The sequence below is a fragment of the Sprattus sprattus genome (assembly GCF_963457725.1).
Source record: "Sprattus sprattus genome assembly, chromosome: 7".
In the NCBI taxonomy this organism is placed as follows: Eukaryota; Metazoa; Chordata; class Actinopteri; order Clupeiformes; family Clupeidae; genus Sprattus; species Sprattus sprattus.
Genome location: NC_137926.1, coordinates 3487120 through 3503200, shown reverse-complemented (window position 1 = coordinate 3503200; position 16081 = coordinate 3487120). Strand labels below are relative to the sequence as shown.

General features: G+C 43.4%; 1 protein-coding gene across 1 annotated transcript in view; it reads right to left on the bottom strand.

Annotated features, from left to right (window-relative positions):
* psd3l (pleckstrin and Sec7 domain containing 3, like) overlaps positions 1 to 16081 on the bottom strand; it is a gene marked incomplete at its 5' end in the record, with an annotated part of 108853 nt that overhangs the window by 39592 nt on the left and 53180 nt on the right. The window contains 4 exons of the mRNA XM_080842576.1: positions 5975 to 6064; positions 11173 to 11231; positions 13699 to 13811; positions 14453 to 14533. Coding sequence (XP_080698702.1) covers positions 5975 to 6064; positions 11173 to 11231; positions 13699 to 13811; positions 14453 to 14533 — 343 coding nt within the window. The remainder of the gene's footprint in view (positions 1 to 5974; positions 6065 to 11172; positions 11232 to 13698; positions 13812 to 14452; positions 14534 to 16081) is intronic.

Here is a 16081-nt window from a genome sequence, read left to right as displayed (position 1 = left end):
TGGACTGGTCTACCTGGACTTCAACATTCTTACACTAACAGATCCCTGATAGAGTATCTATGTCTGTTCACTGTTTTTATGACAGTGTAAACAACAGTGAGAGATCCAAGGCGTAGCATTTTTATTTATAGAGCACTGGCCCTGGGAGCGAGATGCCAAACTCCCTGGAGTTGAGAACAGCCTCTACAACCTACAGCCTCTAAAACCAACAGCCTCTAAAACCAACAGCCTCTAAAACCAACAGCCTCTAAAACCAACAGCCTCTAAGACCAACAGCCTCTAAAACCAACAGCCTCTAAAACCAACAGCTTCTAAGACCAACAGCCTCTAAAACCAACAGCCTCTAAGACCAACAGCCTCTAAAACCAACAGCCTCTAAAACCAACAGCCTCTAAAACCAACAGCCTCTAAAACCAACAGCCTCTACAACCAAAGGCAGGCACACATTCGAGGAGGCCTGAACTACAACAATTCAATTTAACGTCTTACTGTCTTTGAACCACAGAAGAGCAGGGTCAGATGCATAAAGCATTTTCTACTAAACAGTACTATTGGCTAAAGCTGATCTACGTTTTTTGCATTTAAATAAAGGACAGAAAAAAACACTCACTCAAACTTTATCACAGAAAAGCATTTGATCTGTTATTCATTGCCATACTATAGTTGCCAATGACATGAGGTGCCACACTGGTCTGAAATCACTCAAATCCTTTCCTAACTTGCACTTCCTCTCCTTTCCTCTTCCTTTTTCTACCTCTCCTTCCCCTTCCTCTAATGCTATCTCCTCTAACTAGGACTTAACTCGCACTTACAGTAGCTACAATCATGCACTTTCTTTATCTCTTATTTAAATAGTATTTATCGTTACACTCTAGTGCTCGTAGCTTTATTGATCTCTCCTTAGTATGTCTCTTTGGATAAATGCATCTGCTAAATTACTAAACGTAAATATGCATTTGACAGCACTGAATGAATCTCGTCACAGCAAACAGGCCACTTCTTGGAAGACGGTAACGGGATCTTTCTAAAAACACACATGTTCAAAAACAGATCTTCAACGTGCACAGGGGATAAACAGCACCTATCTAGTGACTGTGTCTAAACACTACGCCAATTAAGATCCGTGACCAACGCATACAGCCACAGAGCCAACCACTCTTATCTAATTAACGCACCATTGTGTGCAACGGTAAAAAATTCAGGGGCGCAGCTTTACTGGCGTCTCTTGTCACCTTTGAGTGGTATTGCAGCCAGGCAAGATAAAGAGAAAATTAGAGAGTGGTGTAACTTTAGTAGATGAATTGTGGCCAGGCCCCCCAGTAATGAAGTGACTGTAAAAGATCATTATAAATAAACAATGAATCGATTAAAAGCTCTCCGTCACAGGGCACTAATGGTACTTTACAGTTACTCAGCCAACCTAAGGATTACCGCAACACCTTTCCAAAGATACATTCATCTGGAATCATCCATACATTAAATTGGTTAAAGCCGAACTTAAGGCAGAACTGTCAACAGCATAAGAAAGAAAAAATGGTGGATCATATGGAAAGAACATACTCGGAGTCGATATTTTTGGATTAGGTAAGGAGAGGAATGCTGACATGCTAGCTGATGGAGATGATATCAGATGAAACTGCCGTGGAGGAAGAGTCACGCTGGAAGCATAAACAAGCTCTTTTTCCCTCTCTCTTTTTCCTCTCTCTCTCTCTCTCTCTTTTTCCTCTCTCTCTCTCTCTCTCTCTCTCTCTCTCTCTCTCTCTCTCTCTCTCTCTCTCTCTCTCTCTCTCTCTCTCTCTCTCTCTCTCTCTCTCTCTCTCTCTCTCTCTCTCTCTCTCTCTCTCTCTCTCTCTCTCTCTCTCTCTCTCTCTCTCTCTCTCCCCCTCTTTCTCTTTCTCTCTCCCTCTCCTCTCTCTCTCTTCCTCTCTCTCTCCCTCCCTCCCTCCATCCATCTCCCCCTCTCTCCCCCCTCCCTCTCTCCTAAGGTGAGCACCTCCAGCATGCCTGCATATTACACTACTCGAGGGGAGACGGAAATAAAAAACCATCGCCTGAGAATGCAAATACTCCCTCCGCCTTTCACTCAGAGATGGGGGGGGGGCATGTACAAGAGGGACGTGTTATTAGACACCTTGCCCTGTTGACCAAAACAGACACGATGGGGTTAGGAGAACATTCTGATATTCAGCCGTCGTTGCATGGAAACGACCTGGCAACACAGGGAGCCGTCAATCATGTCTCTGCGCGTCCAAGGCACATGTGCACATTTAAATGCACGTATGAAAACACACAGGCTATCTGCACTGCTGCTTGGCTGCGTTCCGACGCTCTTAGGAGCGATGTGCCGACAACAGGCCTTCAATGCAAGCACATTTGTCACCAATTTACGCAAGTTCCCCCCCGGCGTCAACCATGGAGCACTTCAAAAGGACAAAGTCATCCGTCAAAATATTCTGAAGACGGCTGGCCTGACTCCACGGGAAAATGGGCGGCAGGCGATCAAGGTCTAGCTAAGCCGAGCTGGTTGGAAGAGCTAATTCATATCGATGAATTCACTTCAGCCCCAGAAGTCTGGGCTAGATTCAGGCAATTTTGTGGTTCTGACATGCTGTGATATTTTTGAAAAATGTAAGCTTAACTTAAACAGTGGTTACAATCATGCGTAAGTAGCATGTATGTCATATTTGTATTTTTCTCTCCAAATAATGAAATAACCATGCTGTGAATAATTTAGTTTTAGTTTTGCCGGAATATGTGCAAGAACATATTACTGTTTTGGTCCCTTGAAGTGCTTCTCTACGGCCTTGGGTATGCTAAGCATCAGCTTAATCATCAGCTCTTAACCAAGTCATATCAGTATCGAAGGACATCAATGAGAGGACTAATGGCCTTGAGCCATGCATCTGCAGAGCGGCACTGTTTAAACGCCTTTTCACTAGGTCTTTTGGAAAAGACAAGACAGAAATCTCCACACTATTTGTAATATTCACCAACACATCTTGTCTCATTCTGACAGAGTGCATCTAAAAATGACCCACATATAATCTTTCTAATTTTGTCGCAAAGACATTGCTTTGTCTCTAATTTATCCATTTCCAAAATAGTACACTGTACAACAACCTATAAATATATAGTACACTGTACAACAACCTATAAATATGTTGTAGGCTAAAGTTTTCAGTGTATTTTTTTGGTGACTCTTGTTTTGTCAGAGCAAAAGCTTCTGTTTTCCTTGGTCTGATCACTTCATGCCATAGCCCTATAAAAAAATATATATACATTTATACATAAAAATACTCATGACTGGCCATGTAACACTACCTATAGCACACAGAAATGCAAGGTGGGTTCCTTGTCTCTAAATATATGTGGAGTATTTGGCAACTACTCGCCATAACACCTCTCGCAAATATGTTACTCTAAAAATGTCAGCCTATACCAGCCTCGGTCAAACTTCTCTGTCCTTAGGCTTAGTCATGTCAGACGCCAGGGTTACTGCTGCTACGGCAACACTGCAGCGCACTCGAGGGGGTTCACCTGAGCCAGGCAGTGCCTTCAGAAAGCTCAAAGTCTCCTGCAGAGATGAGGGGGTTCACCTGAGATGACGGGGTTCACCTGAGCCAGGCAGTGCCTTCAGAGAGCTCAATGTCTCCTACAGAGATGAGGGGGTTCACCTGAGATAAGGGGGTTCACCTGAGCCAGGCAGTGCCTACAGAGAGCTCAAAGTCTCCTGCAGAGATGAGCTGAACCATCTACCTACAGGAAATGTATTTTTTGCTCACATTCCTAAATTTCAAATTTCAAAACACTTAACCTTGAATCAAAACAAGCCGAAAATAGCCAACCGGATCTCTGGTCATCTATAAACAACTTAACCTTACACTCCCTACACTCAATTCTCCAACAACAAATGTTACATGACTCATTCCGTTCTCGTCTGAAAAGCACAGAAGGCCGGAAGGGCAATCTCGTACCCCCAGGGACCGCTGGTGATTGGGTAATGAAAAGCCTGCATAAAATGCCACTCTCATCCAAACTGGCACCTGGGTGAAGATGTGGAGGCACAGCGAGGCCGTTCTCCTCGTCAGAGGGCGTTTGCGAGCCCATCACTTGGCCATGTTGCGTGCCAGACAATGTGCCAACACGGGCCGTGGTCCATGCAAAAGACGATTTTTTTTTTTTTGCTGTGTGTGCAAGGTGTGTTGTTTCATCTTATTAAAGTGGAGGTGTAGAGAAGGAGTAGGCGGGAGGAAAGGAGAAGGAGGAGGAGGAGGTGGAGGTGTGGGGCGGATGATTTCATTATTTATGTCCGCTGAGAGGAGTCTCTTGGCAGGGCAAACTCATTTCCTTTTTGTCCTGGGCAGTGGAGCTTATGTCCAATAGCGTAGTGTTCTGGTCCACCGGTGCTGGACTAAGCCACGGACACACCTCATGTGCCATCACTGGTGCTGGACCGAGCCACAGACACACCTCATGTGCCATCACCGGTGCTGGACCGAGCCACAGACACACCTCATGTGCCATCACCGGTGCTGGACCGAGCCACAGACACACCTCATGTGCCATCACTGGTGCTGGACCGAGCAACAGACACACCTCATGTGCCATCACTGAAAGTGAAAGTCCTCTCTATGGCAGAGGTGGTGTAGACACACACACGCTGAAATTCACCTCTGCATTGAACCCATCCAGGGAAGTGACACACACACACAGTGAAGTGAGGTTACACACTAACCCGGAGCAGTGAGCTGCAAGCTGCAAGCCCGGGGAGCAGTGATCGGGGTTAGGTGCCTTGCTCAAGGGCACTTCAGCCGTGGATGTGGGCATGGGAGAGCAGTGGTCTACCACTTCCCCTACCCACATTTTTCCTACTGGTCGGGGATCGAACCCTAACCAGTAGGCCACGGCTGCCCTGCTGGTGCTGGACTGCGCCATGGACACACCTCATGTGCCATCACCGGACATGAAAGGAAGGCCGCGGGAGCCGGTAGTCCTGCGGGAGGCGTGCAGCCTGCTCGCTCTTCATTAGAAGACTAATGGCAGCAGCTGCCCAAGATGACTAACGCACAGCATGTCCATTTTGATGCCACTGATGCACACTAACTCAGGACACGAAGCACAGCATCATGAAAAAGCGGTCCAAGAGAATCTTTTTTTTTTCTTCGTTCTTTTAAAACACTCTTCAACTCTCAGAGTTTTGACTTGAGATCACAAGAAAGAAATGAGTAACAAATAGAGAGGTGATCTGATGACTAAAACATGACCAAGAATCGCTTATTTTCTTAACTCAACAACATGCAGCAGAATCACAAGTTGAGCTCATTTTATCTTGGATGGATAATTCTCCTTTTTGATTTTCAGAGTTGTTTGCTTCGGCACTATTTCTGTCCTCGCCCGTCAAAACACAAAGCGACAACCTCTGACCTCGGCCTTTGTTTGGGTGGCCTTGTTCCGCACATGAAGCAGGTAATAAGTGGGTCAGCGTGGACCGAACTATTGTGGTATTTCCGCTCCGTGGTAATGGAATCCACAGTGCTATTGTAGTCTAGGGCTCCTGTCTGAAGCATCACCCCATAGACCTTTCCCCTGGTCTCCAATGACAAAACGGACTTGCTCTAATTAATACGGGCGTAGAAAGTTTTTGTCCTTCGGGGTTGTAAGTCATGTGGAATATATCAGGTTGATGTCGGCTTGAATAGCGCATACAACGACACTCACTAGTTTTGGGAGATCGCATTATCACCGTGTACATGGGAGGGTGAAAATAAGAGTTTTGTGTTACCTCGTCCAATCGGAGTCTCCTCTTCCAAAATAGCCTTCCCTTCAGACTCAGTGCTACACTCCATTTTTTTTCCCCAAGCTCATTTGTGTCCACATTCATTCCTAAGACCTACATTATTAAACGTTTCACTGAGGCTCATCTTTACTCATTTCTCTGAAGGTCGGTGGATGAGGAGCAATATTTTTGACCTACCTTCAAGACCTCTCTCGGGAAATCTTGCCCTTCGTTGAGGCCTTCCAAGTTATTGATGAATTCCTGACACGTCATCTTCTTCCCGATATTCTGCAAGACAGACGGGAGACATTCGTTACATTTGAACAGCCATGCATCACCCTACCAAGGCCTTGTTAACACCCCCCCGCTCCCCCCCACGCATCACCCCACCAAGGTCTCGTTAACACCTCCCCACCCCCCCCCAAAATCACCAGAGCACCTACTGAACTGCCTGACAGCTGCAGAGAGCCATCCTTAAATGATTTCACGTTCACACAACAGAAGGCTGCTCACCTTCACTGAAGAGACATATTGCCATCACCTACGGGGGAGACTCAATCTTACATATACGAGGATCAATATGTATGGAGAGCTACACTATTATGAACAGATGGCGATCTATACACTGCATTCTATCAGCTTGGAGAATATATGACCGTTTGAATGCATTTACATCATGTCCACTGGACACCAGGCAGAGAGGCTGTGTGTGTGTGTGTGTGTGTGTGTGTGTGTGTGTGTGTGGGAGGTTCACAATACTGTGATTTCTCTGTAAAAACCCAACACAGAAGGAAGGACATTGGGAAACAGGCTGGAGAAATAAGCGGGGTACTTCTCGCATCAATCAGCAGACATATTACAGTATATCAACGATTTATAACAATATATAACAATCTTGCGTGTCATAATTAACTGAAGTGCCGAGTGCACTTGGCACACAGCATTTTTCATTACCGACCGACGTGCACAAAGTTCTAGTCAATTAGTCGCCTGGATACATTTCTTGTCTTTCCAGGAAGCCATTTCATCACTCTAGCAATCATGGCTTTGACTCGGAAAAATGACACTAGAAACCACAGTTGCTCACCTTACTAGCAAGAAGACTAATTTTGACTAAATGGAAATTGAAATCCCCCCCTTGTCATGCACACTGGTTGGCGGATGTTCTTTATTTCCTTCAATTGGAAAAAATTAGGCTTTCTACAAGGAGTTCTTCTCAAAAATGTTGGAAAGTATGGGGCCCATTTCTTCTATATTTTGATAATACTACTTTCTCACATATTCCTGACTGAGACTAGACTGGCCTTAACCTGCTAATATGTCGTATCTTGTACTCTGCTGGGGTTACTACCTATTGTAATATTTTGCTGACTTTTGATAATGTATATGTGTCTATTTTTTGTATTCAATTCTCATTACTGACTGTGTGTGGTTGTTGTCATTTGGTTTGCTTTGATTTGTTGCATCATTTTCTATCTGATTTTGTACTGTGTTTTGATATTAATAAACAAACTTGGGGAAAAAAAAAAGAAACCTCAGTTGCGCATACGGTATGTTTAATGCAAAAGCAACATCAAGGCATCAATGCGCACTTTACGGTGCAGATCCATTCAAGCGATCTGGGCGACGCGATCTGGGCGACCCCATGCATTTCAACGGGAGCCAGCTCCATTGTGACGTAGACCAGCGATCTGAGCGACGCAACTGATGAAAATTCGAACATGCTCAAACTTATGCAAATGAGGAGCGATTTTTCCCGTCTTTGACGGTTTGAAAAGTCACTAGTCCAGTCTATTTCCACACGCTACACCACGCCCACTCAAAGCGATGGAATTTGATCGCGTCGCTCAGATCGCTTGAATGGATCTGCACCGTTAGATAAATTCAGTTTTCACTTCATCTCATCACACATCTGATGCCACCACTTTGACCCTCCCATCATGAAGTCTTTGGCCATTCACTACAACGGTCAACACAATGACACCTCATTTAGCATTGGAAATGATTTGTCATTCTTCAACCAGCAAAACTTCTGAAGCATCTGTTTTTAATCCACTCCAATTACTATGTGCTCTGGTTATTTCCTGCAGAACACAATTTAAAAAAAAAAAAGACGTCCAACCAGTTATTCAAGCAGTTAACATGGGCTTTGGTGTGGTGGTGTTAATATGAAAAGATCTTGTGCATGACATCAAACTGTCACTGAGTAGGGTGAGGTAATTAAGCTCCAACAAACTTGGCAAACACAAGCGTGCGGCGTGGCTGCCCTGGGTTTCAAAAACAAGCTGCTGCTCAAGGACAGCGTGGAGAAAGAGTTGTTTATTCTGATTAGTCTCAGCGGTGGTAGAGCGCCTTGAGCAGCACATACTGACAAAACTCTTCAAATTGGAAAGTAAAGAGACTTCACCGACAACACAAAACAGCATTAAATGTCATTGGAATGGAATGAACGGCACCATGCCACAGAACCACTTTATTTGGGATGCGCTGTATGACGACGCAATGGAGCTGTTTGCTCTCTGTTGGAGCTTCTCGACTGAAGTGTGCTGTGCATTGAGGCACGTACTCACCCACCACACACCTTTCATCATGACAAGGGGACACTCATGCTTTTGTAATTTATGTCAAGCTCGGGTCTACGTTTTTTTTATGAGTTTGCACTCTTGAGCACAATGGCTTTTATTTCTCTGCCCATATTTCCAAGCCTTGTTCTCCATCTCCATCGGCCATAATTAACACTTGGCACCCTCCACCTCGCATTAGACAATTAGTGCAATTAGCCGGATTTAACACGGATTTCAACCTTAAAACACAAGATCACTGTCAAGAGTTCTCATGGGATCGTTTTGTTTCTGCCTGCCTGCCTGCGTGCGTGGAGAGACACAAAGGCTGGAACAAACGACTGTGCGGAATACTAAAATAATGAGCAGACGGTGTTTGTTCCAACGGGTTTGCAGGCACTGCCAGCACCAGCCGAGTAAGTAGGTGGACTGCAGTGACGAACGCTCCGACTGGAACAAGACATAAAAAAAAAGATAGATAAAAGCTGTACTGTCTCCATTTTGAATGATCAAATGCGACGCAGCCTGGAGGGAAGGAGAACGCAGAAGGCTTTTTGATTTTGACATGAAGCGGGGATGTAGCTCCCCTCCTGTGAAACAGCGTCTCGTACACAAGCATCAGACTATTCTTTTATTTTGCTTTATTTGACCCTGTGGTGCCAAATGTAATGCACAAAACTCTTACTTGGCCATGTTCTTTCACTCATAATAATTTAGTAATATAGTCATTCATAAATCATGAAACCGTTGTGTAAATATGTGACTCTGGTTAGATTTTTTGGTAGTTTTTATTCATTTCCAATATCATGGGATAGCAACAGAAGCTGCATTAACAGCTCAGACACCCCACACCACCCCCCCCCCCCCACCCCCACGCCACGGTAAGCCAGTCGATACCTGACCAGTGTGAACGCAGGCGATGTCCTGATGAATTGCTTCCCAGCCAGCGACACAGGACACACACACACACACAGAGGCCTGGGTCCTCATGCGTGAGGCGCCTCTAAATGGGCCCGATGATAATGACATGCGACTGGTCGTGGGACCTACTCTCCTCCTGGAAATCAAAACCCAGAGGGGGTTTAAGGCGATCAAGTTAATTAAGAAACTCACCATCCCCCATTTGCCGCCACCCCCCCCCCCCCCCCGCCTTTTTTTAAATCTTTATCTGGCACTGTGTCCCAGGGACAGATGACTGGGTGAGATGCAGCAGAGTGCTCTTTATGAGATCTCTATGGGGGCTTTTTAGCTGAGAATGGCGTCTAAACAGGTGCCTGGATGTGTGCAGGCTGTGAAAGCTCTGCAGGAGTTTCAACAGAGGAACGGGAGCACAAGGAAGACTGAAAGAGAGAGAAAAAGAACGATAGAGTGTGTGCACAAGAGAGAAAGAGAGAGAAAGAAAGAAATGGGAACCTGTTCGATGAAACTTTAATCATGGCTTTTCACTTTTTGCTTGCACAGCTGGGCAAAACCCAAAAGCAGGACGGCACTTCCCAGGGTCTTTTCATACGGTTAGGACATGAAGAACACTTTTAGAATCTCCGTGCCCGTCTGCCAAGGCCACTGTGGCATAGGTGCAGTTTATATAAGCAACGGCACCAGCAAATGAGCTCGTGCTCTTAGTATGTCTGGACTATATTCTGAAGTGTTAAATTAGATTTGATTTATTCAAGCCTACGTTTTATTGAAAGCATACATGTTAGGAAAAAGCATAGTACTGAATGAATATTTAAATGTATTTGGAAGCCCTATAAGCTCACTATGCAAGATGCATAGCGCTCCACAACTTAGGCAATATACTGCACGACCACACTCCTCATTAGGCACATCATTTTATAACAAGACAATGTTTGTCTAGTCTCTCAGTCAAGGTTTAGTTAAGCCTCTAGACCAATGCAAGATGGAAAGCAAAGAGTTTAAAATGTTAAATCAGCCAAGCTGATAAAACAGCATTTTATATATTTGAAAATGTATAAAAGGAAAGAGGGGGAGTCTATTTGAATGAGCCGGATGCAGCTGAAGAAATTAATAATAGTATTGTTATCTATAATTTACAGGTGCTATGCAGAGGTATGGCAGTAGCGGAACAGCCTCCTTGTTCTTCGACCGGCAGATGGAGCAAACAGTTTTAAAGGAGGGAGGGTTGGTGGGGGTGATGTGGGGGGGGGGGGGGGGGGACCAACTTGGAATTGGAAACCAACAAACATATTTATGTATTTATTTATTTTCAATCAAAATGCTCAAAGTGTTTAACTACAGCATGATGGTTTAAAAAAAATTCCTCAAAGCAAGATGTTTTTTTTGGGCTAGTGTATCTGAATGCTGAATATATCAACCACTTTCAAATATCGATTTAAAACTGACAAACTCTTTTTATGCATTTTCTTATAAATGCTGTGTTAGTGTTAGAGAGGTGTGTGTGATGGTTTAGCACTCCTGTCAGAGGACAGAACGAGACGGACGGGCTGGTTTGGTCCTGAGGCACTGAGACCACATTAGCATGTATTTAAATTGCACTGGTCATTCTTAAATGTATTACATTTAGTCATTTAGCAGACGCTTTTGTCCAAAGCGACGTACAAGGGAGAGAACAATCAAGCTAAGAGCATTAAAAACCTGGTGTAACAATAAATACTGCTTATAAAACGACATAGAAAGAATAAAAAAAAAATTATTAAGACTCGAGTTCAATGCATCTGACCACAGTGGAAAAGGGTTTAAATGAGAATCAGATTTTTTTTTTTCTTCCTAGCTCTGAAGACCGAGTCTCTACTTCCTCAAGCTTGACCAGAGAATGCAGAGTAGGTTTGAGTGAGAGGTGATGTGAATACTTACATGGCCATGAAGGTCGGTGTTGAGCAGCATCAAAGCACAGGTAAGGCAATGCACTCCATCTGTGAGGTGGAAACAGACAGCAATTTAGCACTAGCATCATCACACACCACTACATCCTATCTATATCTGTGTGTGTGTCACTTCCCTGGAAGAGTCAAATGCAGAGGTGGAATTCAGAGTGTGTGTGTGTCTACACCACCTCTGCCATAGAGTCACTTTCATTTTCACTTTCAAAGATGATTTACCATTAGCATTTAACATCAGCATCATCTCTCACCACGACATCCTTTCCATTGAGACATGATTTACCATCAGCATCATCTCTCCCCACTACATCCTTTCTATCAAAGATGATTTAGCATTAGCCTTTAGCATTAGCATCATCCCTCACCACTACATCCTCTCTATCAAAGATGATTTACCATCAGCATCATCTCTCCCCACTACATCCTTTCTATCAAAGATGATTTAGCATTAGCCTTTAGCATTAGCATCATCCCTCACCACTACAGCCTCTCTTTCAAAGATGATTTAGCATTAGCATCATCCCTCACCACTACATCCTCTCTTTCAAAGATGATTTACCATCAGCATCATCTCTCACCACTATATCCTCTCTTTCAAAGATGATTTAGCATTAGCCTTTGGCATTAGCATCATCTCTCACCACTACATCCTCTCTTTCAAAGATGATTTAGCATTAGCCTTTAGCATTAGCATCATCTGTCCCCACTACATCCTCACTTTCAAAGATGATTTAGCATTAGCCTTTAGCATTAGCATCATCCCTCACCACTACATCCTCTCTTTCAAAGATGATTTAGCATTAGCATCATCCCTCACCACTACATCCTCTCTTTCAAAGATGATTTACCATCAGCATCATCTCTCACCACTATATCCTCTCTTTCAAAGATGATTTAGCATTAGCCTTTGGCATTAGCATCATCTCTCACCACTACATCCTCTCTTTCAAAGATGATTTAGCATTAGCCTTTAGCATTAGCATCATCTGTCCCCACTACATCCTCACTTTCAAAGATGATTTAGCATTAGCCTTTAGCATTAGCATCATCTGTCCCCACTACATCCTCTCTTTCAAAGATGATTTAGCATTAGCCTTTAGCATTAGCATCATCTGTCCCCACTACATCCTTTCTTTCAAAGATGATTTAGCATTAGCCTTTAGCATTAGCATCATCTCTCACCACTACATCCTTTCTAGAGTTCAATCCACTCATAAGAAACCTGAACTTGTATAAGGCGTTTACCAAACTCATTCTTCACAGAACATTTATTTGACGTAGAGTGAGGGCTAATCAATCTAACCATACAACACCACGGCACACTGCTTCACTGAAGAGAGGGGCTTTGGCCTAAGGCAGAGTTATTTGTAATCACGTTTTCCATCATATCACACTCACACTCACACACACACACACAGTGTGTGGAAGTGCATGTTCTGTATGCTTAAGAGTCTAGATGAAACCACCAACACCAGTATGTTGATCGCAACATCCATCTCCACGCAGGGCCAACGAGTAACATCAATTCCATGGCAACAGTCTTAGCAACAAGGAGACCGTTTTTTTGCTTTCACCAAGCAACTGGTCACAGAGACTTTGTTACCATGACGGTTGGTTGCTATGGAGGAGACATGACACTCAAGCGAAGAACAAAAAAAGGTAGATGGGCAGAAACAGACAAGTCCGTTGGATTCCACTGATATGGACCATGAGGATTGACTGGAAGCCAAACCCAGTTAAATCCTCAAATAGTGACATTTCAGCAAAGTCTGATAACAGGGAGGGATTCAATGGATTTCATCTACAAATATGCATGTCGCTCCCCCCCCCCCCCCCCCCCCACACACACACACAGACACAGACACACACACAGACACACACACACACACACACACACACACACACACACACACACACACACACACACACACACACACACAGCAATTAGTCAACTTAATTCCAAGTGATCCCTGTTAAGTCAGAGTTAATGGCTGAGTTCTCATGGGAGAAGAAAGTAAATGTCATAAACATCCACATTCATCAAGATGAGACATGATCGGACAAACACAGCTCTTGAAACAGCGCCCCCTAGTGTCACTCAACCAGCGCTACACTACCAAATAAAAGGAGGAATAGGCATTAGGAGAGAAAAGAGTCACATTAGCATATCTCTCTGCCACTCTTGAGATTCTTCTGAATGAAGAGTGCGTTACAAATAAAATGAACAAGAATGAGAGCATTCAGAGGATGCAAACCTCCGCCTTGTGACCTTGGCATCTGAAAATCGAATCAATTAGTGCCATTATATTAACCAATCTCCCCACAAAGTTTGAGGGAAATCGGTCCATGCGTTTCTGCGTAATCCTACTAACAAACAAACAAACAAACAAACAAACAAAAATACAGGGGCGAAAACATAACCTCCTTGGCGGAGGTAATTATTATTATTATTATTATTATCATCTTCAGTCAAACAGCAAAGGAGAGGAGTGATCGGTACCTGATGAGGAGATGATTGACGGGTTGCATTGGTAGTACCGATTGGAGTAGTGGATCAGAACCCGCTCTCGTTCCTGGGTCTCACCCATTAGTGCAAACGCTTTCAGAAAGGTTCTAAAGAGAAACAGAATTAACACAAACTAGGTCAAAATGGATGGACATTTTATATGACAAATACATACAGATTTTTATGTGGAAGAATAACAATGAACGAATGACAATTCAATTAAAAAGGGACCTTTAATATGGAGTAAAAAAACAAATCAACAAACTTACATACATAATACTAACACCCACAAAAGAGAGAATATCTTTTGTGGGTGTGAGAAACTAATCAACCAACTTGCATACATAATACTAACACCCACCGACACAAAAGAGAGAATACCTCTGGTTATATGATCAAATCTTTTCTCAAGGACACAAATTGAATATGGCCTTACCAGACTATAAGCATGGTCTAGGGAGATATTATAGTACAAGTATCTTAACAATTCATGATTCAGACCAGTCCAGTGGTAATATTACGCTAATATTTGATTCATCAAAGATAACAGTTTAGGTGTGTGTGCATGTGTGTGTAGGGGTGTTTGTGCTTCATACTGGCAACTACACAAAACATTTTAGGTGTGTGTGCATGTGTGTTTGTGTGTGTGCATGGGTGTTTGTGTTTGTGTGTGTGCTGGTGTGTTTGTTTGTGTTTCACACTGGCAACTACACATGCTCATTGTCCCTGGTGTGGCAGAGTTATGTACCTGAGAGATTGGTCCAATGTCATCCCTGTAAATTCAAAGAAAGTGAGGTACTCTTCGGCCACCATCTTGCTGAAGTCGTTACTGTAGGGGGAAGAGAGAATAAAAGGGTGATTAGTCCATTTATTTTATATGTTGAACAAATGACAATGCACCTTGACTCTGAATAAGTTGGTATGTACTACATAGGTAACTAACCACTCTGGACCGTTTTTATTTATTTATTTTTATTTCTTGTGGTGTTGTGTTTGTTTGCTTGTCCCAATGTTATTGTGTCTACTGTCTTTGTGTTTGAAAATCTCAATAAATATACATTTAACAAAAAAAAAAAGGGGTGATTGGCTTCATCCACTGCACACCATGCCAGCGCAATGAGAAAGCATTTTGGGGAGAAAACTCCACATAATGGCTCGACTCCACCATAATGCTGTTTGTGCGGGGGCTCTGAAGCTGGATTCTGAAGTAAAACGTCGTTATATAAAACGCAACGAGACCTCAGCTGTCATTCATTCTGCGATTGAGAAAGATAGAGTGGAAAAAAAGAGACAGGGAGAGAGAAAAAAAAAAAGTTTATGTAAAGCCGCCCACGGCAGCGATTCAGAAGCAACAAATGATGCTGGCACGGAGGAAGAATAGGCAATTGCTCTTGGCTGGACCTCCATCTAATCGAGGGAGAGGTAGGTGTACAGAAGTGGGCGGATGTCACTTGCTGGCAGAGCCGGTCTCCTTGGTGACACACAGACCGTTACGTCTTCCATATAAATCCAATACAAAAGCGCCACTTTAAACACGCAGCAGATTTGTCAAAAAAAAATCATACGATGGTTTGTCCTTCAATTTTGTGAGAGGGCACCACCATCAGAAAGAAGGATTCTGACTATTTGTCTCTTTCAGTGCTGTACTGAACAAGTGTTTCAAAGCAGTACGAAGACATCTGGATTTACTGCAGCTCAATTTAAATTCATTTAAAATTTTAATGTCAATCTTTTGCTATGAAATTGATTTAGAATAACACTAAATTCTAATCCAGAGTCAGATTTCCTGCCTGCGTCTTCAGTTTATAGGGACCACAATATTTTGGTGTAAAATAAAAAACAATCTGAAGCCCGGAGACAAAACAACTGTTAGTTGTTAAAAGAGCAACCGCCTCCAGAAAACCACACAGTCGACACACTGTGCACATGGTTTAAATCACGTGTTGAAGTGTTAGTGGCATAGATCTGAGGATCTAAGGGTCTGACTCCTTCCAGCACGGCTCCAGAGTATTCAGTGAGTGCACTGCTGTAATGCTTAAGAGAAGAGAGTATTCAGTGATCGCACTGCTGTAATGCTTAAGAGAAGAGAGTATTCAGTGATCGCACTGCTGTAATGCTTAAGAGAAGACAGTATTCAGTGATCGCACTGCTGAAATGCTTAAGAGAAGACAGTATTCAGTGATCGCACTACTGACATGCTTAAGAGAAGAGAGTATTCAGTGATCGCACAGCTGTAATGCTTAAGAGAAGACAGTATTCAGTGAATGCACTGCTGTAATGCTTAAGAGAGTATTCAGTATTCAGTGAGTGCACTGCTGTAATGCTTAAGAGAGTATTCAGTGATCGCACAGCTGAAATGCTTAAGAGAAGAGAGTAT